The 25182-nt window shown below is 35.6% G+C and overlaps 1 protein-coding gene across 1 annotated transcript in view; it reads right to left on the reverse strand.

Annotated features, from left to right (window-relative positions):
• The window catches only part of shank3a (SH3 and multiple ankyrin repeat domains 3a), a 476554-nt gene extending 453540 nt beyond the window's left edge, over positions 1–23014 (reverse strand). The window contains exon 1 of the mRNA XM_088922585.1: positions 22748–23014. Within this exon, the coding sequence (XP_088778711.1) occupies positions 22748–22978 (231 nt within the window). The 5' untranslated portion in view covers positions 22979–23014. The remainder of the gene's footprint in view (positions 1–22747) is intronic.
• Positions 23015–25182: the final 2168 nt, after the last annotated feature.

Below are 25182 nucleotides of genomic sequence, written 5' to 3' on the forward strand. Positions count from 1 at the left end.
AGTAAAAAAATGTCTCATCAAGTATTTAATCATTAGGTATAACAGTTTCCCTTTAGGCCTCTGAAAACACCACCTTCTACCTTGTGAATACCAGTACCTCTTAATTGTCTAAAGGCTTTATTTCTTAAGAGCATGACATTAAAACCTGCTCAACTTTACAGCTGCATGTTTGCTTGCAGCATTCCAATACCTCTCAAGCAGTGAAAACAAATAACCTGCTGCAAAGCTGCTTATTATGGAGAAAAAAATCTCAGTTACATTCCCAGATCATAATCATTAGCTTTCCCAGCTGCAAATAACTACAGGTGCAAAGAGACAATGTTCAGACACTCAAAACAACCTGCTGAAACATGAAACCAAGGAATTGTCTTCAGAGATGTTTATTGTCTGGCATACCTCAGGATAACACAAAACCTTCCATACAGCCAGAACTATACAGTGTACTGAGAAGAGAGCTAATATACAAAAAGAAATCATTTTCAGACCACCATGACAGCAGAACATGAACCCTGTACTGTGCACTTAATACTTAAAGATAACGATTTGTGTGACAAACAAATTAACAAAGTCCCTATTTGTCCTAACAAGGTCCCAAACCTGAATTTAAGAATAAAATATCCTTTGCGGGATGATATTTCCAAAAGGCAGATGACCCCACCTGTTGCTTTAAACGAAAAAGGTTTTGTAGAGTAACAACTTCTTTCAACATCAGGTTTGCCCTTGCTAACAGCAGGCTTTACAGCTATCGTTTGTTTGGTAAATATGGATTTACAAACTGCATTATTAACCAAACCATAAAAAAAATCTCAACACTGACACGTTAATCGTTTAAACCTTTATGCAAAAACAACAAAGGAATCATATCTCGCCACTTGGCAGGGTGTTATGATGAAATCATGTCTTTGTTGTTGGGGCGACTTTTTTGGTAGTAATATGATGATTAATATTACTAAGTAATATTCTTTAGTATAAAAGTTTTTTATTATTGTTATAGAGAAACATGATCAGATTTTCCCTGGTTCAGAAAAAAGACGATTAAAATCTGTAATCTTTCCACTTGTATGTCATCGGAAAATACAAGAAGTTTCTGCTTTGTGCTAAGACATTAACGAGTACAACCCCCCTCTCTGCGGGAGTGCTGGCTGTGACGAATTAAACCGGTTTCACAGGTATTTTCAAAGTAGGAAGTACAGTACTTACTAGTTAAGAAAGCTAGGCTCCTCAATGAAATCGCTTTAACATGCTAATGCGTTGGTGTAACAGTCCGGGCGTGGCAAGCTTCCAATGTCAACTCGACTCGATTGGAAGACAATGAACGTATTCTAGCCCTAAATGAATTAATAGCAAACATGGTTTACATAAAAGACATTTTTCCAAGAAAGTTTATAATAATACAATCTATAGTTGAAATCTGAGCCTAAATATAAAGAAAAAGCATTTTCAGAGAGCAATCACGCTGTGTTTATGTAGAAAAAGCGATTAGGTTTATGAGCAATCTAATTACCTATTCGCTTAAAACGCTATATAAAATAAAGTTTATTTAAAGATGAATGATAAGTGTCGCAGTTTAAATAATTTTCGTAGTAGGGCTTGGACAGATTCCAAGTGCATTTTTGCAATTTACGTTGCATTGTCCAATGTGCTGCTGTAATACAGTTTAAAATACAGTAAGTCTAAACTGTATCAGCTTTATTTATGGGTTGCAATTTAGAAAAAGTCAAAAACCGCACTCAAAATGCAATTTAGAGCTTTCTGGCAAGAGGAGACACCCAAATTAATAATGTAACATGCCATTGTTTGTGCATGAACAAAGTTATACTGCAATTTTCCTTAGATACGCGATTAAAAAAAAAAAATTTTTTGAATCCCCGGCGGAACACATTCCATAAGAATCAGCGCTTTTATATATCGCCTTTAAACACATATATTTAAACACGCGTTTACGATTTAAATCAAAACGCGATTCAAATCAATATAAATGTTTATTTTGTAACGCATAGGTGACTATTCATTGTTATTAAAAAGACTTAAATTCGATCATGTTGTGATATTTAGAAATATAAATTTGTTTGGTGCGAGTGAGGTTTTATTTAATCTCTGACCAAGGGAAACGTTTCATTTTTTCAAAGAAATGTTTGTTAAAAAAAGAAGTCATAGTTCCAGTGGGATTTGATCACAGACCATGTGACATGGGAGTCAGGAACCTAACCCACAGTGCCACCAGCACAGTCGCATGGTGAGTGCTGAAAAAGCACTACAGAAACATTATACACAGAAGCATAAATTACCTTACACTCAATTTAAACACAAGCTGTCTTTAGCCCTCTAAGCTGGTTCATACAGAAATGTAGAGAACCAGGCTCAGAACAAACAGCTTCATTAGCGAATACATATGCAGGACAACTGGAGAAGACGTTTTACAGTGGATGGATTTTTAGAAACATCCCATCAGTGACATCACTGAAGTCAACTCCTAGGTAACTGTCGTGTGGATAGTTTCACAAGAATCAAACAAAGGTTTAAGCATCGCTTGTTCTAGATAAAACTGCAAAAAAAAAACAACATCCCATAATGTACTTCTTTGAGGCTCTGTTTGCCCAAATCATATATTCACAACGTGAAATTAGAAAATAATATTATGTAACCAAAATCCGCAATATGGAAACAGAACGTGTGTAATTGTTGACAGATGATGTACTCGTAACATTTTTACAAGACGAACTACAACATTTAAAAAATGACTTGTATGTACTTGATATCTCTAATCAATCCACAGCGATATAGTTAAAGCAGAGTCCCAGCACTGCATTAAAACAAAACGAAAACTAAAACGCCCTGGGCATACCGTTTCGCGCTTCTTATCAGTTGCTCAAAAGTAATTTGACCGTATGAAATGCATAATATAAACCTAGAAACATATACGTGAGCAGTATTTGCGTAGTATCGGTGTCAAGACATACCTCTCAAATACTGTAAATCAAGTTAAAAATATCTCAAGACCGATTCTGGTCATAATGAAACCATGTTTCGTGTATGCTTTCTTTAAAGTACCGAGACCAGCCATATACTGTATGTTTATGTTCCAAAATTAATATCGTTTATGGCCTTCACACGCCTTACAGTATGCTCCTATTCTTTTTATGCTCAGCTACTAAGATTTCCCTTCAGTGGTAAAATTCCATATAAATATTCAATACTACAACGGGCACAGTAAAGACGTATACTGTAAATCTTTCTACGACAGACCAAGGGACCACGAGTGCCCCTGTCGGTCAACCAATCACGTACTGCGGTACCGCGCGTCATCGTGCATCACAATGCGCGACACTGTAGCCAATTACCTCCGGTACGTGTCTGTACCGCTCACTTTGAATGGCTGCATCTGTATGCTAGCATCTTCAGTCAGAAATAACAGTAAACATTATACATTGAGCAGCCACTATCTTAATGCTTAAATATTCTTCACAGTTTTTTGCGGCCTGTAAATGATGCACAAATGGATTAAGGGCTAGGGATTTATAAGTATTTATATCATTCAGAGGTCTCAAGATGAACACGAGAAAGCAAACAAGTCAAGGCTTCATGCTGTTTACAAAAAACCTAAATGCACCTAGATAATCAACATTCACTCTTATGATCTCAAAGGATTAACTAACATGGTCTAAACCTTTGCAAGTCTCCTCTAGACCAAGAGAAGACCAATACTTTCTAGCTAAGTATTTTGCAGACACAGGACTCTAGGGGCTAGCCTTCACTACAGGCTCCTGACACATAAAACCCATTTCAATCAAAAGGTGTAACTTTGAAAGTCAAAGTGAAAACAAAGCCTGCCAATGTAGACATCCTACAGGTAGCAACGCAACTTTCACTTTTACCATCACCTTTGGGTTTTGCAGGTTGCAGGGAGTCATCACTTCACTTTGCTTCATGGTTAATTTAGAATTCTTTCTTAGCCTACCATAATTTTAATAGAGAAACATATAAAGACTTATATACTATTGATTTCATTTTACTAGTTAAAGTTTATTTTAAATAAAATAAAAGTCTGCAATGAGCAGTCCATTATCTCCACTCGAAAGGAGCTGTCCAGTCCTTGCTAATGGCGTTGTAACTCCAGTAAGAATACTCTTTCACTAATTCATAAAAAGCTTCAGAAATACAGAGCAAGGCACTGACAGCAATAATATAATATACAGGTTATACAGTACTTAAAATATTATACCAAAAAAATCTTTATTTTCACCAACTTTAAGCTGTAAAAATCAAACTTCAAATAAAGTGAGGTCCGAGGCTCTGGACTCTCCTGCCCAGGCTATCAAATTTGAACCAGCACATTGATTGATTTGTTATACTCCACAATTAACATCATTCCAAATGTGGCATGTTTGCACCATGCTCACTGATGTCCATCAGGGTGGTCTATGCAAAATCGTGATTTATTACTTAAGACATCTTGGCTCAACTGCAAGCCTACCTCACGTAAGCTATTCCTGCCTTCCTCACATCAATGATACAAAGGCATTGTTCATCTGATAAGCAAGATCTATCAGTTTTTTTAGTGTTTTCTTTCTTGATTTTCTCTAGGCTTGACATAGACTAACAACATACTGTATTAAATCACCGCATCACCTGTGCTCAATCACCTCTCACTAATGAGGTGATTTAGTGCTGAAGCGACATTCAAAAGTGTATCACAGACAGTCACAAACGATCTGTTAATCAAAATGGCAGAAAAGGTAATAAGTTTCTTTTGATGCTCAGTATGTAACCCAAAAACACAAGTCTTTTTAAGAGTAAAACTCCTTTGGAGTTAATGAACTGGTGCTTTGTGTAATGTACCATGGTTTGAAAATGTGAAATGAAAAAACTGTTTGCTCACTGTATTCTATTAAAAATAAAACATCTTGAATTTCTAACCCTTAGAGTTCTATGATTAAGATTTTTTTTAATTGGTTCCCATAAATATGTGGGATCTGTTACACTACCTTTTTACAGAAAGAATTCATAATATTTCTAATTCCTACAGTTTCTTGGGAAGGGGTGGGGGGATTTCTGAAAGCTTTAATTTCTTTTGACTGTGGCTGACATTTGGCTAGAAATTAATGTTAAACTTTTCTGTGAAACCTGCATCACTTACTATCAACTTTGCAGATTACAACCATAAACTGATGGTAAGCCTTATACGGTGTTAAAACTCGATATTTTGATGACTCTGTTCCAGTGGTGTTTGCTTGTCATTTACAATTGAATCTGTTATACCTTAGCCTAATTTATGCAAAACATTATCTGGCAAAATGATGAGAAAAACTCATTCAAAAAGGAAGATCTTAAAACCAATTGAATAAATGTTCTATTTTGCTTTGCCAAAAAAACAACATTAATTTTGTTTACAAAAAAGATGTCAAATGTATCATCTTTCAAGAAACAAATTTAGAAACATCTCATACAGTACTCCTGGCCAACCAAGATAATTCAATTAACACTCAATAGGAGGAAACCTACTGTAGATATCTCTAATAGACATTTTCTATCAAGATTTTTTTTATAACCCTCTCATTTGCAGTACCATAATGCAGCATCCTTTGTCTTTCAAACAAGCAGGTTAGGAATGGACACAAAGGGCAGCTATTATACTGTATCTCCTCTTTTAAGACTTCACATTTTCAGAGGTTAAGACTACAGTAAGTGGGACAAACTTTTATTGTTGTCTATCTAGATTGAAACCAGCTGGATAACATAATTAAAAACAAACTGGTACAGGTGACAGTTTTTTATCCAATACCTAAACATAATAAATGAGTGCAGTTGGATGTTTACTAAATGCTATTACTTGGGATATACAATACAGAAATGCATAAGCCATTCTTGCATTTAATGTAAAAAAGAAAATACACAAAGTATTGTTTTCACATAATGTATCAATAATTCATTTAAGAACATAGATGATTACAATAATGATACCAGTTATGAATTCATACAGTGATTCCCTTTAGCTGTTGCTGTCCTATTTTGTTTTCTTTTCTTCCAATGTCATATGCGTATAATGTGTGTGTATGAATATGTGCACATAATGTTAATGAAATTCTGATAACTTGATTTATAGCTAAACAATGAAATGCAATCACGATTCTCTGCAATTTCCTCCTGCCCATTTCCTGGAGTTTACAGATTTCAGAGATCTATTTTTTATAGAAAAGAGTAAACATTAACAAATCAACTCACTAGAATAACTGTCATTCAAGATTCTATTTTCATGAGTGCTTTTTTCATAATCTATAACTCATTTTTACTACTATTACAGCAAAAGTACGGCACAGATGCTGTCATCTAAATGCACAAGGTGTCTGTATTTGTGCTGCAGTAGGCATTGTGGTGTGCAGAGGTGACTTATTTTTCCCCGGCTGTCAAATGTAGGACTGCACTACTCTGTAACACTGCCAGGGGGTGCAGTGATCACTTACATTTCCCAGCAACCATGCCACTCTACACTGTCACACTGTCAGTCGAGGTCAAGTGTGTGTGTAAGAAAACGACTTTACAAATAGAAAATCAGTTATATTGAACATTTAAGACTATTACATACCATTCAAAAAAGAAATCATAATTAAAATCCAGTTCACTTAATTTAAACCTCAAACTGGTATTAAGAATGTTATCTTTTCTTGAACACATCATGAAGTGGGTAGTTAAAATTATATTGTATTTATCTTTGGCTTCTGGAAAAGTGGTGTGTACTGTAGTTATATTTAAAATTTAGCTTCTTTGAGTCCTGCAGATTCTATCCAGCCTTGGTGGTTTATAAGTACTTACTGTATACAACTTATGTTTCTTCAATCATATGTTGTGTAGCGGCAAGGCATATTAATAAGACAGAATTAAGTGTTGCCGTGCTTTTCCCACTGAGGCCCCATCTCTCTCTCATCTCTGTGGTCTAAACCACATAGATTAATGCTGTGTATTGTTTCAGGAATGTTTGCCATCCTGAAAAGGAACAGTTCACAGGATGGGGATGTGCCCAACTAGTCATGATGGCCCAACTAGTCATGATGGACGGCCATTCCTGGAGCCTCATTGCCTGAGTCAGACTCTGATCCCAACTGGTTTATGGTCCTTGAGTTAGAGGTAATGGTTACTCATTAGTAAAGTTGGTCAACCAATCAGGAACCTGCAGGGCGTGGAAACCCCACTTGCCCGGCAAGCTCTCGACCAATCACCAACCGTATTGTCCTTCAGTTAAAAGGCATTGAACAGAGGCAGAGCAGAGACTGCTCCTCTGTCCACTCTCACGCTCTCTCTGACTTAATCACGTCACTGCCAGCACTGTTGTCTGAGTGTGGGACTTGCAACTTTGTTCCAAGCGCCGAGCCAGAGGAAGCCCGTATGTAAAGACAGAATTCTGGTCAAGCCTGCAGCAAAGACTTCATGAACTCCTAGCACCACCGTGCATCCACCTGGTCAATGGAGCCATACAGTTAGAACTTTGTCTACATCTGAATAGTTTTATTCAGAAGTAGCCACTACATTGGAAGCAAACCAAGTTTCTTCCCCCTAAAGAGTGACTTGCTTTGACCGATGCAGTCACTCCCTGCGCACAGAGAGTTTCCTAGTTCAGCTCAAGGCTAACTAGCTGGTTCCTGGAGTGCAACCACTGCCGGCGTGAAGCAGCAAAAAGTTCTCCCTCCTTCCGCGCACGACTTCGAGCTGCACCAGGACTGGTTGGCCATGAGCCAGCGGAGAACCGATTGGATCAACAGAGTCAGCTGTTATTCGCTGTTCGTGCCGGGAGATATAAATCTGTACTGGATAAGTAAATCCAATATTCTACACTGCCAATCGAGAATTCAATTGTATATCAACACAGGTTGATATCAATTTTATTCGTATAAGTAATGTATTTACTTATGAGTATCTTATGTAGAATCTGTATTAATGAGACTGATTAACGAGATAGTATAGCGGATAGTACTGTATACTATATGCATATTCTTCGTGTTCGAGATCGTATGGATCTCTAGTTATATATTCTATATCTTGGTAACCCTCACAATAAGGTCTGCCATCTGTATCCAGGCAGACTGTTATATGTTTTTATATTCGCAATTTTATGTATTAATGTTTTTCTTGTATTTGGACAATTAATAAATTGTACCAGTAAATTCACAAAACTTCTACAGTTGTTTATTGTTTTTGATTTTAACCTTGTAAGTGTTCATGGGAAATGTAGTCAAAAATGTTTATGAAGCTGGAATACTGCTTTGTACCTTGTTTTTTATGTTAGCTTTACCTACCATCTATATTACATATATACATAAGTATATTACATTTATATCCATAGATTAATATTGTTATATAACATTATATTTTTGTTATTTTAGTTTCACCTACCAAAATGTCTCTTTAGTTACATGATTCCATATTTAGTGGATTTAAAGAAGCAGGCTACCAGTACATGAATTTCACAGTACTGTACTTCGAAATGCCATACAGTAGAGTGGTCTGATGCGTAAGCTTTCAATCTAATGGATCCAAGTTCCATTCATTGCCTGAAATATCCTTTTCAGAAAAAAAAACTATCTGTACAGTCAAGTTACATCTTAAAATGGTAATTATGCTATGTATTTCATCTATTTATACAAAAAATGTTACATTTTCTAGAAATATTATTATTAGACTAATAAAAAACAGATTAAATGAATCTATTGTTTCATTAACATCTAACACAACAGAACAGCTGCCTATACTGTAGATATGTTTTGTGCAGTGAAGGGATGAAAGCAGCATTCTGGACAGGAATGTAGTGTACTGTAGTGAGCTTTCTGCTGGCACAAATTTTCACATTCATTTGAAATGGCTGAATGATGGCACGGAAGTTCTACAAAACTGCTTCCATATAAAACCGAGATACATCGCTGTATGATTGCATATCTTCTGTGTTTCTGTAGTATGGGGCTTTCTCAAAGGCATTGACAAAATCAAGCCAATGGATTTCTTCACAATGAACAGTGAAACCCAAATAAGAAGTTGCAGGTGAAAACTACATAGAAATGCATTTAAAACTGAGAGGTGGGGTTTTGGGAGCATGGAACAAGTTTTTCAGCCATGTTGTTGAAGCTGATACCTTGGCTTCTTTCAAAAAACTGCTAGATGAAACCAAATGGCCTCCTCTCATTTGTAACTTTTCTTACATTGTTTCAGTTAAAAAACAATGCCTACAGTAGTCAGTTGTTTGAGAAAGCAGGGAGTGTAGTAAGGTATCCCACTGAAACCTGTACAGACGCTACATTATCAAGTTTCATGACAATGTGATTATGTGTCCTTTAAGACACAGAGAAAACAGTAAATGAAGAAGCACACTGGAGCAGTCATCTGGAATGCAAGCAGTTCATCAATAGGCTTTAAACAAAGTAACAGAAATAGTAATATACTCACTGATTTGTATGGATCACAAACAGCCAACAAAACCAAACAAATATATAAATCATGAGGTGAATATCTACTGTATAAATCACACAACGCAAGGAAAGCATCACCTTCACCATAATATACTCTTTGAATAAGTGATCCGTTTAAGCCATTTATTCTTCTCTACAACATTTGGAAATTATGTTAAAATAGATATAAAGCTACTGCTTTCTTTTTTACAATGAAAGGTTTTAGCATCTCAGCAGTATGTCACAAAACTGAAAAAAGTCTACTAAAATATTTAGTGGCAAGTTGCTGACTTAGCATCTCAAGGGCACTGTAAATCCAACTGTATTATACCTACCTTGATTGAAATGAATAGCTTTAAAACCAGCCCTTTGCCTAGATGTCAAACACTATACTGTTTTTTATTAGCAAAATATGAGAAAGAGGTTGTCATCTACAGGGACGGTGGAGAACATTATCTCATTTATGTAAGTTGTTTTTGAAAATGGCTTTTAAAACCCATTTGAAATTGTGACAAAGGTTATATCTCAAGCTGTTTTAGCCTTTCAAAAATAAAGAGAAGTGACCTTCTCTCCCAGTCCCAGACATTTTGAGGTTAATTCCCTATGATGCCTTTAATGCCCCATTACACATTACCAGTAAGATTCTAAAAGGAAAAAAAAAGATCTCTTATTACAAATATGATATTTTTTTGCATTATTTTTCTTTAAAAATCAGAACCCCTGATTCATTCTTAGATTTATTTGCTTCTGCATTTCTAGTGTTCTTGCCAGATGATTAGTTTGAGAAGCCATCTGTTTATCAGGACCAACATTTTCCCGAGACTCCACCATATTTAGTAGATTCCAAAAAAAAATGTGAGTGTCTTTTCAAGATGCTCCTACAGTGTGACGTCTTTTAAAATGACACTTCAAGAAAGTGGTCATGGTCACAGATTGGCCATTTCCAAATTAAAGATTTAGAAAAAAAAACACTAGTTATCTAGGGATCACTGGCAGTACTACTGACGAATGAAACACTCTGGCTCTAAAACTAATCATACAGACATTCACAAATGTAATCAAATACAAAGATTAAATGTCTACCAATGCATGAAATCACAAATTAAAAAACCATTAAGGAATCAAACAGTTCTGACAGAAAACTGGCTTAAAACATTAAATAAATCTTCTAACATTTAAACATATTCATTAGGCATTAGATTTCAGCAGGTTAGGTGCATCACCACTTTGTCAGTTTTCGTAGTTAGCAGGAACTTGCTTGCTAAGTCGTAAACAACTGCTGAATGTCAAGGAAGGAGTTTCCAAAGATCCCTCAAACTTCTGTGTTTCAATTCACTGCCTCCTCCTCAGCCTCCCCCTGCTTTTTTTGTCTTTTACTGACAGAAACAGGGTGGCAGTCATTTTGCTCCCATGCCCTTTGTTTGCTTGGTCATGCACACTAGACATTGATGAGTTACAGTGAGGGCAGGGGTATGTTGAGGGGTGAAGCCAAAGACAAAACGATGTATTTTTATATTGTACCAGCAAATGATTAATAGTCCTCTAACAGAATAAGCAGTAGTTGGATGTCTTGATTTAACCGAATATTGTTTAATGTGCCAGTAGCTGCACAATCAAACTGTGGACATGATGGACTTGATTTGTGTGATAATAAGAACCTCACAATATATTTCAATCTTTATTTATTAGAAATCAATATTGGACATTACTTTCACAGTACTGTAAGTGTTGAGATTTCTTAAAAATGCATTCATCTTCCAAAAACAGAACAGGCAGATTTTGAAAAAAAAACAATTCTAGTTCAAAAGACCAACAGCTTTGAAGCTTGTCAGTTTTAAGACAGGAAGATCTTTTTTAGTACAAACTGAGATTAAGTCTCCACAGTCTAACAAGGAAGGAATGTGTCAATTATCTGTGGTGATACTGTCAGTTAAAATGCAGAGATCCTAACGGGAACAGTAAAATATAACTCGTTTGCAATATAGTGTTTTCACAAGTGTGTAATGTCAGAAACAAAACAGAATGTGTCACAAAATAATATGAAAAGTATTTTATAGTCGATATCAAAATACCTCAGAAAATACGTAAATATGCATAAGAAATCAACAAGAACACATTAAATGGACTTTAAAAAATGGGAAAAGAAATTCTAAAAACTCTCTTGAAAACCCAGCAGACATTTTCACCTTAAATAAGCTCTTTATATCTTTTAACGACTAACCTCTGACATTATTTTTAGTTAATTCAAACTCCATAAAAGATAATACATCTCAATTTTAATTACTGAAAATATGCTAAACATCACTCTAATCATGCATGTATGTTTCTAGAAAAAAAATTGAAGTATTTGGATTCTGAATATTGATTTAAAGTTTTGGTGTCATTTTGATTAATTGACCATTACCCACAGAGTATGATATACTTGAGTGACCTTGACTGTTGCATAAGCACTAAATCACTTCATTAATGAGAAGGGTGATTGGGTACAGGTTATGATGTGATTTAACCTGTTAAATGCCAGGCCTGGTACAAAATGCAGTAAAATAATACAGTAATCAATGTGCCGTGCTTACCAAAAGAACAATGTTTCACCTCACATGGACTCATCAGCATTGGTGAGGAATGGCATTCTAGCTGACCAATTAACAGTGAGGTCCAAGTTTGATGCTGGGCTAGGAGTGCCTAGTTGAAACAAATCTCCACTTATAGTAATTGATATCAAGCTGACAGCTAGGCACTACATTGATAAGAAAATAAAAAAGGGTGTAAACAAGAGGAATCCATTCAGCCCATCTTGATAATTTGGTTGATTCATAGCTAAGACAATCTAGAATTTCATGCATTTTTTTTGTCTTCGAAATGAGCAGAGTCTGAGCTTCAACTACCTGGCTGGATGTCTGTTCTAGATTCTCACAACTATTTGAGTAAATAAGCATTCACTACAAATTAATTCCATCTTCATTTTTAATTGTGTGAAAGTATGAAATCTAAGTCTCCTGGGTTAAACCTATCCATCCCCCATTAGGGTCTTACAGTACATATCTGAATCAATCAATCAGCCTCTGATTAACACTCCGTCAGGACTATACATGCTCTCATACTGCTATTGGAATAATGACTTTCTTGTGAGATAAGAATGTAACATTGATTTTCCAGAATTCCATCAAAGAACATCTGCAAATTTCTGCAAATCATACAGTACTGTACGTCACAGCTGTACAGCTTGTATTTCTTCCAATGATTATTATTCCAAATATTTATCAAAACATAAAATTCCTTTAGTTTATACCTATTATTACATAGTTATTAATAAATTACTATATTATGCCTATTTAGTAACATCTGAGCAACTGCTACAAAAAGTTTTGTATGTGTTCTGATACCTTTGTAATTTGTTTGTTATAAATAACATTTTCTTTTTATGCTCAGGGTAGATTCTGCTTCTGTTATATTATCCCTTTTCATTGTTTTTTTTTAAGAAAAAGAGGATGTTTAATGATATTTCTGGCAGGTACTTATGACTGCTGATTACTACAGTATGTCTAAAACTTACCATATTATTTCTATGATCTCAGTAAGAAGTGACAGAAGCTTTAATTTGATGCACACTTTTCAAATTAAGGTCTCTTCAGGTAATGGATTTATTTCTAATACTTTTGTTTCTACATACTGACAACTCGAGAGTACTTATGTGCTCTCAAGTTGGACTGAATTCAATCAGTGCTTGAGATGATGCAGAACTTGAATTTGTTGGAAAAAAAGTTTCTTTGATTTCAAAGGTTCCATGATAAGGAGTATTTATAAAATACATTCTGAGAGGTTGTTTTTAAAGCATTTGCAATAATGTTCTTAAAAAAATATTTTTTTAAGAACATTTTTAAAAATTATTTTTACATTTTTTTATATTTGTAGCCTAGTTTGCTTTTTTTCAAAGCACCTAGCCTCCACACTACTACACTAGATAACTTAAACTTGGTGTCACATTAGAGACCATTATTCACCTGAGAAATGGCAGAGGTGGCCATTCATGGAGTCATGTACAGTATATCTTCTGTATTTTCTAGGTATAGCTGTGCATTTCATGTTTGCATGTAATTACACATGTTTTGATTAGATTTGATTGCTGTGTTTCTGTATAATTCTGTTATGAGAATGGACAATTTCAGCTTAAAATAGCATATGAAAAAATTACTGTACTTTAAGCAGAATACAATGAATTGTTCTAGGAAAGCAAATTATCATTGTATGAAACTGGGGAAATTGAATTAAAAAAAGTTAAATCTGATTGCAATAGAATTAAGTCTGGAAAGTATCATCCCACCAGCTAGAGATCTCAATGCTCAATGATCATTCTCAGTTTTTTGTGGTAGTACAGTAATTTGGTTTCCTTGTTACAGAAAATCGCCCATAATGCATATAACACAATCTGCAAACAGGAAAAAACAAAACAGGAGAAAGTAGGCAGTGTATGCAAGTCCTTGAACAGCTTGCTAAAGGGGGAAACAGCTCCCACTTACAATATCATTTCTAGTACATACCCAGGCAGTTACAGGAGTCATTGCTGTATAGTGAATGGAAGAAAGACTTCTTGAATATGCTGTACTGTACCTCATTGATTCACAGGTGCCTCTGGGGTAGTGCAGGTCATCTACTCGACCCGAATCTGCCAACTCCAAATTGTAGGACTTATTAATAGAAAAAGATGTACTGTATAGCAAATTCCTAGGTTGAGAATGAAATAATAAAATGTGCATTGTGCAAGAAATGTAAAATGCCTTAAGCTCTTTGATGCCTATTGGCTGGAATTCTGAGGAGAATGATTTATAGGAATAAGTAATACAGTACATAAAAAGTGCTTCACAGGTGTGGCATATAAAATATGAAAGCATTTTCTGCTTAAACACCAAGTATCACAATTTATGCAAGAGTTTGTAATAAACATTTATAAAATATGTTTTTACGAATCAGTATTTAAATAGTGTCGTGTTTTTTTTTGTTATTTTAAGCAGACACTTTTATGCAGAGTAGTACACATATGGAACTAATATACAACTGGGCATTTTACTGAAGCAATCAGATTGAAAGACCTCGCTCAAGGGTACAACAGCAGCATCCCACCTGGAATTTGAACCCACAAACATTTACAATTTCAAAGTAACAACTTCCACTACCGTGTATGGATGCAGTGCCTTTTTATTGTTGCCTGGGCATGCAATCATGACATTTTCAAAAAGGAACCTGCACAATGATCAGCACAGGCAAGATCTCTTGTATTCAGTACCTTTTTTTATGACAGACCTAAAACAGTTCTGGTGTAAAAGAATAGTTTAAAAGGAGAAAAAATTGGTGTACTAGTCTGTCTACATGTAATCAAAGCGACTTGACTTTAGAGAAAATGCAATATCTCTGTAAGTTTCCTCAGAAGTTGATAATCAAGCCACAATTCACAAAGTGATATAACAAATCAACTATGAAGACACAGGAGTTATCGAAAGAAGTCAAGGATAAAGTGATTGAGAGGCCGATATCAAGAGAAGGTTACAGTACTTATCCCTTTGAATGCAGTGAAATCCATAATTTAGAAAGAGAATGTGTATCATACCAACCAAACATTACCTAGATCAAGCTGCCCTTCCAAACTGCAGTCGGGCAAGCCTGAAACTTGTTATTAATCTAAATGTTATATGATTTGCAAGGCACTGTATATTCTTTATATGAATATATACCTGTATCCAACCACTTTCTAAACTGCTTTATCCAGTATGGGGTCTCTAGGGAAACAGCAGCCTAACCAGGCAAGGCACAAGATGGGGTACATAGAACTAGATGCCAGTCCATCACCAGGCACAGATATAAACAAGATATAAACAAGCACACAAACACTCAACTCTGGATTTTTCAATAGTCAATTCAAAGACAAGATCTAAATTTCAAAGAGAGGCTGTCTTATGTGTCAGGTTCTGTACCTGTATTTGCCTTCCCAAATTCCTTAATGAAAAGGAAGGATATTTGTTGCTTCTCCCTTCTAATCCTTAAGGGTAAGCTAACCCTGCTTTTTCCTTAACCATATGGGAATTAGAGTTCAACTAGGCTTAGTGTGCTGTCTCTCACCAACTAATACTATTGCAGCATGCAGGTTCCATGCAAATCTCAGAAGTTGCTGTTACACTGAAAGTGAGACTGTCCCGGCCAACTAACACCACACTTATCCTGGCAACATTCTTCGAGTTGTGTGTCATCTCTGGGGGAATCCTAGTCTATAACTAATACAATCTTAACTAATCTTAACTAATAAAATCAAGCAAAACTGAACTACTAATGGGACCATTAAAATATTGTTTCAAAGTCTGTTTATCTGATTATTATAGATCTTACATTGAGAGTTACCAGGTTTTTTATAAATATATATATATTTTAAATAAATAAGATACATTTAAAGTAAAAATCAGGTCCGGACACCAGTTTATCTAGCTAGCAAATTTTGAAAATAGTGCTAAATAGTGCTAAATTTGAGTGTGGTCACCTGGCTTCTTTGTTCCCAGTACAGTAAGGTTTAAGAGCAGATTAACAAGCAACAGTTTCAAAGACACATCTCTTTATAATTGCTGGTAGACAAAAACACAAAATACATGAACTATTATTAACTATTATACACACTGTTATTTACAGTGTGTATTCCTTTTACAGAACCAAGACTTAACCATTGGAGTCTCCCAGCAATGCACATGACAAAAATGAGACTACAAGTACAGTATTGAAAATTAAAAGCTTCTTCAAATAAAATAAAAGAACCTACCCAGAACATAACAGCCTTTTCTTTGTTTACAAATAAAACCCCCAAATAACTTACAAAGACAAGTTTCATTTGACTGGTGAAACCACACATTTTGGTTTTATCCACAACTTAAAGAACACATCCCCCTTCTCTACATTTTAAGTCTCTTTGGTGTTCAAATTACAGGGTAGGTGTCTGCCCAACAGAAAGTAGGCCCAAAGCCTTTTAGAAGTCTGGTCTATTAAAATGGCACATTCTCGTACAGTGATACTACTTTAGCCTCCAGAAATAATGGACGCAGCATTATCACTGAATGTACTGTATGTACATGAATGATCTCCTGGACGAGAAATTACTTATTAGCTAGCAGTTCCATTGCTATGTTTTGGCATCTTTCACACAGATTTCCAACTATTAATACCTCCCACTAAAAGAAAGTTAGTTGAGTTACTGTCAATTAGTTGCAGTTAGACTGGCCAACTCAAATTTTCTTTTAAAGTAACAATATAAGAATGATTACAAACAGGAAGAAGCCATTCAGTCGAACTAGGTCCTTTGGTACTGCAGGTAAAATTAAATTGATTAAAGGATCTCTTCCAGCCTCTTTCTTTTGAAAGATGCCAGGGTATTGGAGTACACTACATGGCTAGGAAGTGTGTTCCACACTGCCAGAACACTTTAGGTAAAGAAGTGCCTCCAGTTCTCGGTTTTAAATGCAATTTAACATAGTTTCACATGTGTCTTCTGATTCCCTTTTCTCTGTTCCATCTGAAGTAATCCACTGTGTTGACTTTGTTAATGCAATTAGGAATTTCAGTTCTTTCATCAGGTCCCCTCCTAATCTTCTCTCTTCAAGACCAAAAATGTTCAGTTTCTTACTGTAGTCCTGTCAGTCTAGGACTTTCCCTTAAGCCTCGAGATATATCTGTTTGTTCTTGTCTGCACTGCTCCCATTTTAATTTTTGGGCAAGGAATTCCAAAGCAGAAAAATGTCTTGTATAACAAGGTGACCAAAATTCCTTGATTTTGAATAATTTTTCTATCTTCAGTATATATTAATCTTAGGCCATCCCATGTTCCAGTTCTGCTTTAACAACAGGCTGTGGAGCTTGCTACGTGGGTAGTTTCTAAGGTCGCACAAAAGAACACCTGACCTGACCAGGGCCATTCAAGTGTATGACCCTTGTTAATAATGGAGTACTGCTCTCGTAACTAGGTTGTGAAAAAGGTGCAGCAGTGATTTATATTGTGTGAAGATTACAGTAGCTCACATCAAGCAATTCAGTGCTTCTCTATATGATTGATTTCCAGCTTCATCCATCCATCCTTTTTTCTAAATACTTTAACCGATACCGGGTCACAGAGGAGCCAGAGCCCATGTGCACAAGGAGGGATATATCCTGGGTGGGAAACTAGTCCATCATAGGGCACACACAGACACAAACATGTACCCACTCTGATTTTATCAGAAGCCAGTTAATCTATCAATATGTGTTTGAACTGTGGGAGGAAACCAGAGCAAACATGAACCGACATGAACAAGGGGAAGACATACTAAGTCCTCACAGATAGCACTCCAGGACTGGAATTGAATCTACAAGGCAACAATACTAACCACTGAGCTACTGTACCACTCTTCTAGCTTCTTATGTGTTCAAAAATGAAAAAAAAACCTTAACCAATCTTTTCACATTAAGCAAATATACAACCTATTCTTTTTTCCAATATAATGGAAGCATTAATATATGTAGGGACTCTGGAACTTTAAACTCACAGTGGATGATTATTAGCCAGCAATACAAGCTGCTTTGGGAACTGAGACTAAACTAATCTTGTGTGCAGTACCCTATGCACAATCATTTATACTGTACAACCAAAAATGTGAAAATATGTTGAGAAAGTGCTTATGTCTTACATACATACTGTATGCAGAGATTGAGAAGCCATAGAAACTGTTCCAAGACATCCCAGAGAAACACTATATAATTAAAGGAAAATTCTGCATTCTCTACCTGTACTCTGTTGTCCTTGCTTGCATTTGTGCACTTCAAAGTCCAGCTGGAGAGATCTAGTTCATGTGTTCCAAACCCATAGGACATTTAACTGTAACATTATTATTACTCATCTTCCGACTTGTAACTATACTACATGACAAAATTCTCTGTAGGTTTCATCTAATAGGCTTAATGTTGTCATCAATCTAACCTAATAATTATCAGAAAGGTAAGTTACCTATCGGGAGAGCAGGTAAATAATTCTTAACCACAAACTGTTACCTAGGGGAGCAGTTACATTCACAATCAAATAGACCCTGCTGGAGAAGAAATGATTGCTGCTAGCAACATGAACCCACTGAGACTTAACTTGCTTTTTACAGAGTCCCTACACAGCCAAACAGAACATGACACAAAGAAAGATAAAAGATGAAACGCATCCTCACACAAGGAGGGTATATGTTTAATAGCTAAGGTATCTAATGTGAAATTAGGTTTATATTACATTTTATGCTTTCCATTATTTGTACTGTATCTCTTCTGCCTGTTGAGCTTCAGCTTAACTTCCAAGCATTTTTAGCCTTTTTAGCATCGCATTCATATTGATTGTTATTTCTCCACAGCATGGAACACAGAACTCGAGGTCTGTCTTGTGCAGGTTTGACTCAGCTAAAAGGAGCAGGGATTCGTGAGCCGCCTGTCTGACAAGCCTATTGAGTGTCAAGGTGATAAATGGCAGTGTTAAGTGAAAGAGAGGGAATCTTTACCTTTATCAGCTGGAAGAAACTTGTGCCAGAAGAGGGGGCAATAACCTTCAGAAAGGCAGAAATATGATAGAAAACTGTACTGTAATCTACATTTACAGAAATGTATGATTTTAAAAAGTGTGACACAGGTTTAAACGAGAAAGGAATTTACTGCTAAATGCTTACAGTTGGCATTTATCAGAACTTAATATATAACAGAAGACATTGCCATTTCAGAAAGAAAATACGTTTTAAACCTGAAGCTAATAGAGGTTCGCTCATATTACTAGGATTATTTCTACTGTTATGATGTTTGGAATTATATTGTTTTATTTAAAGCATTACGTACACATTCTCTTGGATGAGAAAATGATCTCAGAGGTTGTTTAGTTCTATTTAATTACTTTGAGATTTGATATAGGCTGCAGTGTAATTATTGTATGCTTAATCAGAATTTTATTACCTTTAATCTTTCATAGAGCAAGACACGGGATACAGACCCCGTGCTCACCTCAGTTTAAGTAACAGAAAAAGAAAAAAGTGACATGCACATGCTTAACAAAATTGTATCTACTGCCTCACCCATCTGAGGTCTTATATCCAATCTGAGAGGCTCAGCAGCTAATTAAGGAAAGATTGTAGGAATTTACTATACACTTTATAGAAACGCACTATAGCTTTTTAAGTCTTTGTTGAGGCTATTTTCATTCTGTTTTGATATTTTGTTCTGTAATTCTAAGTTTTAAACCTTTTCAGAACCAGCAGAAGAAAGATACATTAGAGTGCTAAAGTAAAACCAAAATTAACTTGGCCTGGAACAAACTCCACAAATACGTCATAATATCATTCTAGAGTGTATCCTCATAACACGTTGAGTCAGAAGGATTCACAGAAAAAAACATAGGCTGTATTAATGTATTCATTGTTGTGATGCCTAAAACCATCTTTATACTGTATTCAGGTGGGGAACAAGTTTAATGTGCAAATAAACATGGAATGTTCCACAGGCATAGAATAAAACACTATCTACGTTTTTACACAGCAGTGCAAAGATTACATGAACACAGAGAATTAATGAAACAACATTTTTATTTCAAGCAATGGCTAACCTTTGATGCTACTTCATTTCAAAGGGAATTGCTGGGGCTCAACTTTACTGCAGGCATTTCAAAGAATGTTAAATTGGAGTACTATATCTGAATTCTGATTAATGTTTCTGGTATTTGCAGTGACTCTGTTCTAAATTTAACTTATTACATCTTCTCTGGATACAAATTATACATGTCTGGATACAATTATCATCACTCTTTCTAATGTCTCATGAACACTCAGATTGCAAAGGCAAACATGAGAGCCATGAAATGCAGATGACTGGACTGTTACAGCATGAAAGGAGAATGGAATCCATGCAAAAAGTCTGCAATGGATTGAAGAGTCTCCTGTTTAAGATTCAGCCACCTGACAGATGAGGGTGCTCTAACTTATTGAGGGCTTTCCCTTGTGATGGTTTCACACTTCAGTGTTCGCCATCTTAGTGGAAGAGCACTTTATCAGTGTCACAGGACTGATCCTCAGAAATAGAAGGGAAATGAGCATCTCTCAGCCATTAGCTGCAGCATGGAAATTTAGAAGGCATATTTGTTCTATTTGATGCAAATTGGCATCCCAGTGTACACTGCTGTGTTTATCGTTCCTGAAAGACTTCAACTATGCTGTTTGCCACAGATGAGCAGTGCTTGTCAAAACGTAAGATTCCACTTTCAAAACTATGAACTGAATTATAATTTGTTTGCATTTGTGCATGTAAAGAAGACACTTTGCACGTTAAAATAGTCCTTTCATTCTATCTCTGAAAAGAAAAAAGATAACTGAAAAGAAAAAAATGTAATTACAGTACATTTATCGGACCATTCTATACTTAATTTGGTCTGTTTACTATATCCCTGTTCCTAGCCTCAATCTTTCATACTACATATTTTACTATTCTGAGAACAGACAGTGTCATCAGAAAGTATTCAGAACCCTGCTACATTGGATTTTGACAGAGTGCTGTGGATGAGAAATTATGTTGGAAGCCTGCATAGCAATCCTATCAAGCATGAGTAATGGAAGCTGACTACTTATTGGAAACTTTTATTAAAGTTGTACCAGCCCTTCTTTGACTACTTATACAGATCAATTGCACTAAGTGTTGTGCTCTGACATTGCAATGCAGGTGTCCAATTAAGACAATTATATATAATTATAAGTTTTAAGTACAAATGTTGTTGTTGTTGCCACAACAATCACTGTAAAAATATGAGAAACTAATTGAAAGCAATACTTTTTCTATTTTAGCCTCAGTTAAAGACAGTGACGCTGATTCATTTTTTAAATTAATTTTCATTCATTTTTTGATGCTGACTTTTTTTTAACTGTAACCTAAATTCTTCAGCACAAAATACACCAACAAAGGATTCCAAATGTTGTATTAAGTCTCTAAATCTTGTCCAAATCTATCCTTTGTAATCACATCTATCCAGCATTTGAAAGCTAGAGATCTCAAACACATTTCATATCTGTAGTTAAGTGCTTACATAATGTATTTACTGTGTTATATATATATACATCTTGATAATTGTGATAACTGTATCCCATTCAGTGTTTCATATGCAGTATTCACATCAGTATTTTCAAAGGATTGTAAACTTCAACTGTGTTTCTCCTGATATATACTTAAAATAACAATTAATATTTTAGCATGAAGACATACAAGGAATATATCAAGCATATATAATTGATTTGACATCAAAATGTAGGTTCAATTATTTAAAATTTCAGTCTAAAGTTTTCTAATGTCCTCCTTCCAACAACTGGGGGGGGGGGGGGGATATGAAGTCAATATTCTACCTCTCTAATTTAATTAAATCAGTATTCCTCTTATACCATGGACTGTACGTACCACTCAGGTTATTCAGATAAAAACATATTTATGTTAAACTAAACTTAAAATTCCCTACAAATATAAGGCACATAGTAAATGCTAATATTAAAGGCATGTTTCCTCAAATGCCTTTTTATGTGGAAAAAAGGTCATATGAATCATTGACAAAAGTATTTCAAATGAATTGAAATAACATCCCCTTCTTGGTCTATTGTAATGCACAAAGTCTAATATACCAACACTGTCCAGTCGATTATTGTATTCTAGAATTTGTTTGAGCACCTTTCATAACTCTATCTTGCCATCTTGCCACCTATCATTTATTCAGATCTGTACAGCTATTCCTACTGCATAAGGGTGTTACAGATGATTGTAACTAGATTAAACCACTCAAAACCTTTGGTCTATAAGCACTGTGATTCTGCATTGAGCTCCCATGCAGAGAGCAAGAGTGAAGTTTGTGTGTGCATGGAGATATCTATAAATTCACCTAATTATTCTGCAGCATTCCACAAAAACCTCATGCATTTCAGGAGTGCTGCAGCAAATTCCCCCAATGAGTTGAAACTGCCCACACCAACTTGTTTAACCAGGAAAACAGGCAACCAACTGTTTCAAACACTCACTTGAGTATTGTTCTTTCTTATTGCTTTATTAGAATTGCAGAGAAAAGGGGAGGGGGAGCAGCCAAGTTTCAGCTATGAAGGAGTTAAAATGAGACTTTTTCTCCTCTCTATTTAGATGCTAGTAAATCACAGCTCTGCTCTTTCCAAGTCCTGTGCACCCGCTCACTTGTCAACTGCAGCTGCTGCCGTTGTAATGACATGGCAAGAGATTTACACAGAGGGAGAGAGTGAGAGAGTACTGGGATTACTCACGGTTTGCTGCAGGTCCGGGATCCCTATGCGGATGACGATGGCATTGCCCTGGGGTTCCTCCATGGGGCTGGTGGGGGATTTCTCGGAGGTGGCCCGGATCGTGTCGTAGATGGTGTCTTCTCTTGAGCTGTCCGAGTCCCCTTGGTTGCCGTTGGTAGCACACTGCTGCACCTCCTCCTGATGCTGCTGATCGGATGGCTCATGTTTGCCGGCTGCCGGACTCAGAGGCATGCTCTGTTAGTGTGTTCTGTCTGTGTGCACTTCAGAGTACTCGCATCACATCACTGGGAGGGGGACGGAGGGGGGGTGGGGGGTGGAGGTGGGGGAGAGAGAGACGATAAAAAGAAGTGAGAAGACAAAAAAACAAAGGAGAAGCATTTGTAAGAGGCAATGAGGAAAAAAGTTTAAAAAAGGAATAGAAGGGTATAGAAGAAGCAGTGGAGGAAAGAAACAGGTAGGCAAAAGTAAAGGCATTTAAAAAAAGAAAGCAATGATTTGAGGAAAGAATAATAGAAAGTAAAAAGACAGCACAAAGTTAATATAAAAAAAGACTAGGCATATGACCTACAGTATAAGGTAAGATAAGGTACTGTTTAGTAAAATGGTATTTTTTAATCAAAATAGGTCAGTGCAAAATAGAAAATAATAGGCAATAAAAAGAGAAACAAAAACAAGATAAGGGCAAAACTAACAAGATAGATAAACCATTTGATTGACTCTCCACATCAAACAGTTTTATAGTTCAAACCGATGCTTCATTATACTGTATATTCACCAATATATCAATATTATGTACTTTTTCATAGCATTGGTTCTACACAAATGACAGAATTCCCTTTCAATACCAATGGCACAAAATTCCCCAAAAAGTTATTTTATGAACAGTGTTCCACATTTGTAAATATCTTCATGAATGTACTGTAATTGTCATTCATAAATTAATTGCTGTGCATGTGATCTTAATTAAGTCTACTTACTGTATCTTTACAAAGCATTTCAAAAACTATTTTATTTTTCCCAATGAAATAAACTAGTAATTAATCAAATAAAATCTAATATAAAGCTCCTGTATGTAACCAACTCTATTTATGTGTTTAATTGATTATGAGTGTCCCACAATCTACTGCATATTCAGAATAGTGTGGTCAGTTCTGCTGTAGATGTGTATTTCAATAGGTCATACTATTACAGCTATAGTCATACCAATGAGACTGACTGTCTGAAAAATGCTTTTCTGTGTAAGAAAAAGACAATTCTGTACACAGTAAGTAAGCCAAAACCTGTCAGCAGGTACTGTACACTCAAGAAAATCTTCTCAAAGGTTTCACCAAGAGTAAGCTAGAACTACTGTATGCTGATCTAAATGACAACTAAATATTCATTTTAGAAACCTTGTGATTTCCAGTTCACCCTGAGTTTCTGTGGCTTTTCAAAATGTTGCAAGAACAGGACTTTGACATGTGATTGCAGTTAGTGTCACAGATTTGTTTAAACAGGAACAAATAAAAAATGCCTATGTATGCAAAGAGTAAGGTAGGTACCAAAGGCCATGGCATTAAATACATGTAACTGACTTCTTTTTGAAGCACAACATTTTGCAAACAACATTTTTTTTTTAATCCAAGTACTGTATAATGTACAGTACGTTCGGAAATTGTCAAGACATTTAACTGCAGGGTGGAACATCTTCAGTAATTTAAAAAGGGATTTGCCTGTTTTCAGCAGCACTGGAACCTTAAAGTTTGACAGGTTTTGCAAGGAAAACAACACATGCTGGGGGGTATAAGAAATCAGCTGGTGACAGTATTTTACAAATAAATCAAAAGAAAAGAGATTTAGAGGGACTGCTCCAAGAATCTCATGATTTTACCATGATGTTAAAAATTAAAACACTACATGCATTCTTTTTCATATCATACCTACAATGATAGTCAGATATTTAAAGCAATAATGGAACACATTCTGAAGCCAAAATGTAAACTATTTTCACAGTGTCAGCTTGTGAATTGGCCTACTAACCTATTGCCCTTTCATTACTGTATTTGCATCTTACAGTGAATAAAACTACAGCAGATCAGTCACTGTGCTGTACAGTATATACAGTATGCACTATATATTTTCATTGTTCCCTTTACTGAGGGCACAGCATTTTATTTTACCATGTGGTGATTTCAGAGCACTTTAACAGTCCAATCAATTGTAATGGCCAGTGGGTGTTAACCTTCAAGCTTCTGAAGAACACAGAGAAATCAACTGAATTGTTTCTTTCATACCCATTAGTCCTCTATTGGTTAGAGACTAAACCTTATCATGTGTTGGAAATAAATAAAAAAAGTTATTGTGAATGTCAGTTTCACCTGATATTAATTATTTAATTTAATTAATTAATCACATACAGTATTTATCAGGAGCTAAACAAAAACGATGCTTTAATA

Source organism: Atractosteus spatula, chromosome 8 (assembly GCF_055471065.1).
Source record: "Atractosteus spatula isolate fAtrSpa1 chromosome 8, fAtrSpa1.hap1, whole genome shotgun sequence".
In the NCBI taxonomy this organism is placed as follows: Eukaryota; Metazoa; Chordata; class Actinopteri; order Semionotiformes; family Lepisosteidae; genus Atractosteus; species Atractosteus spatula.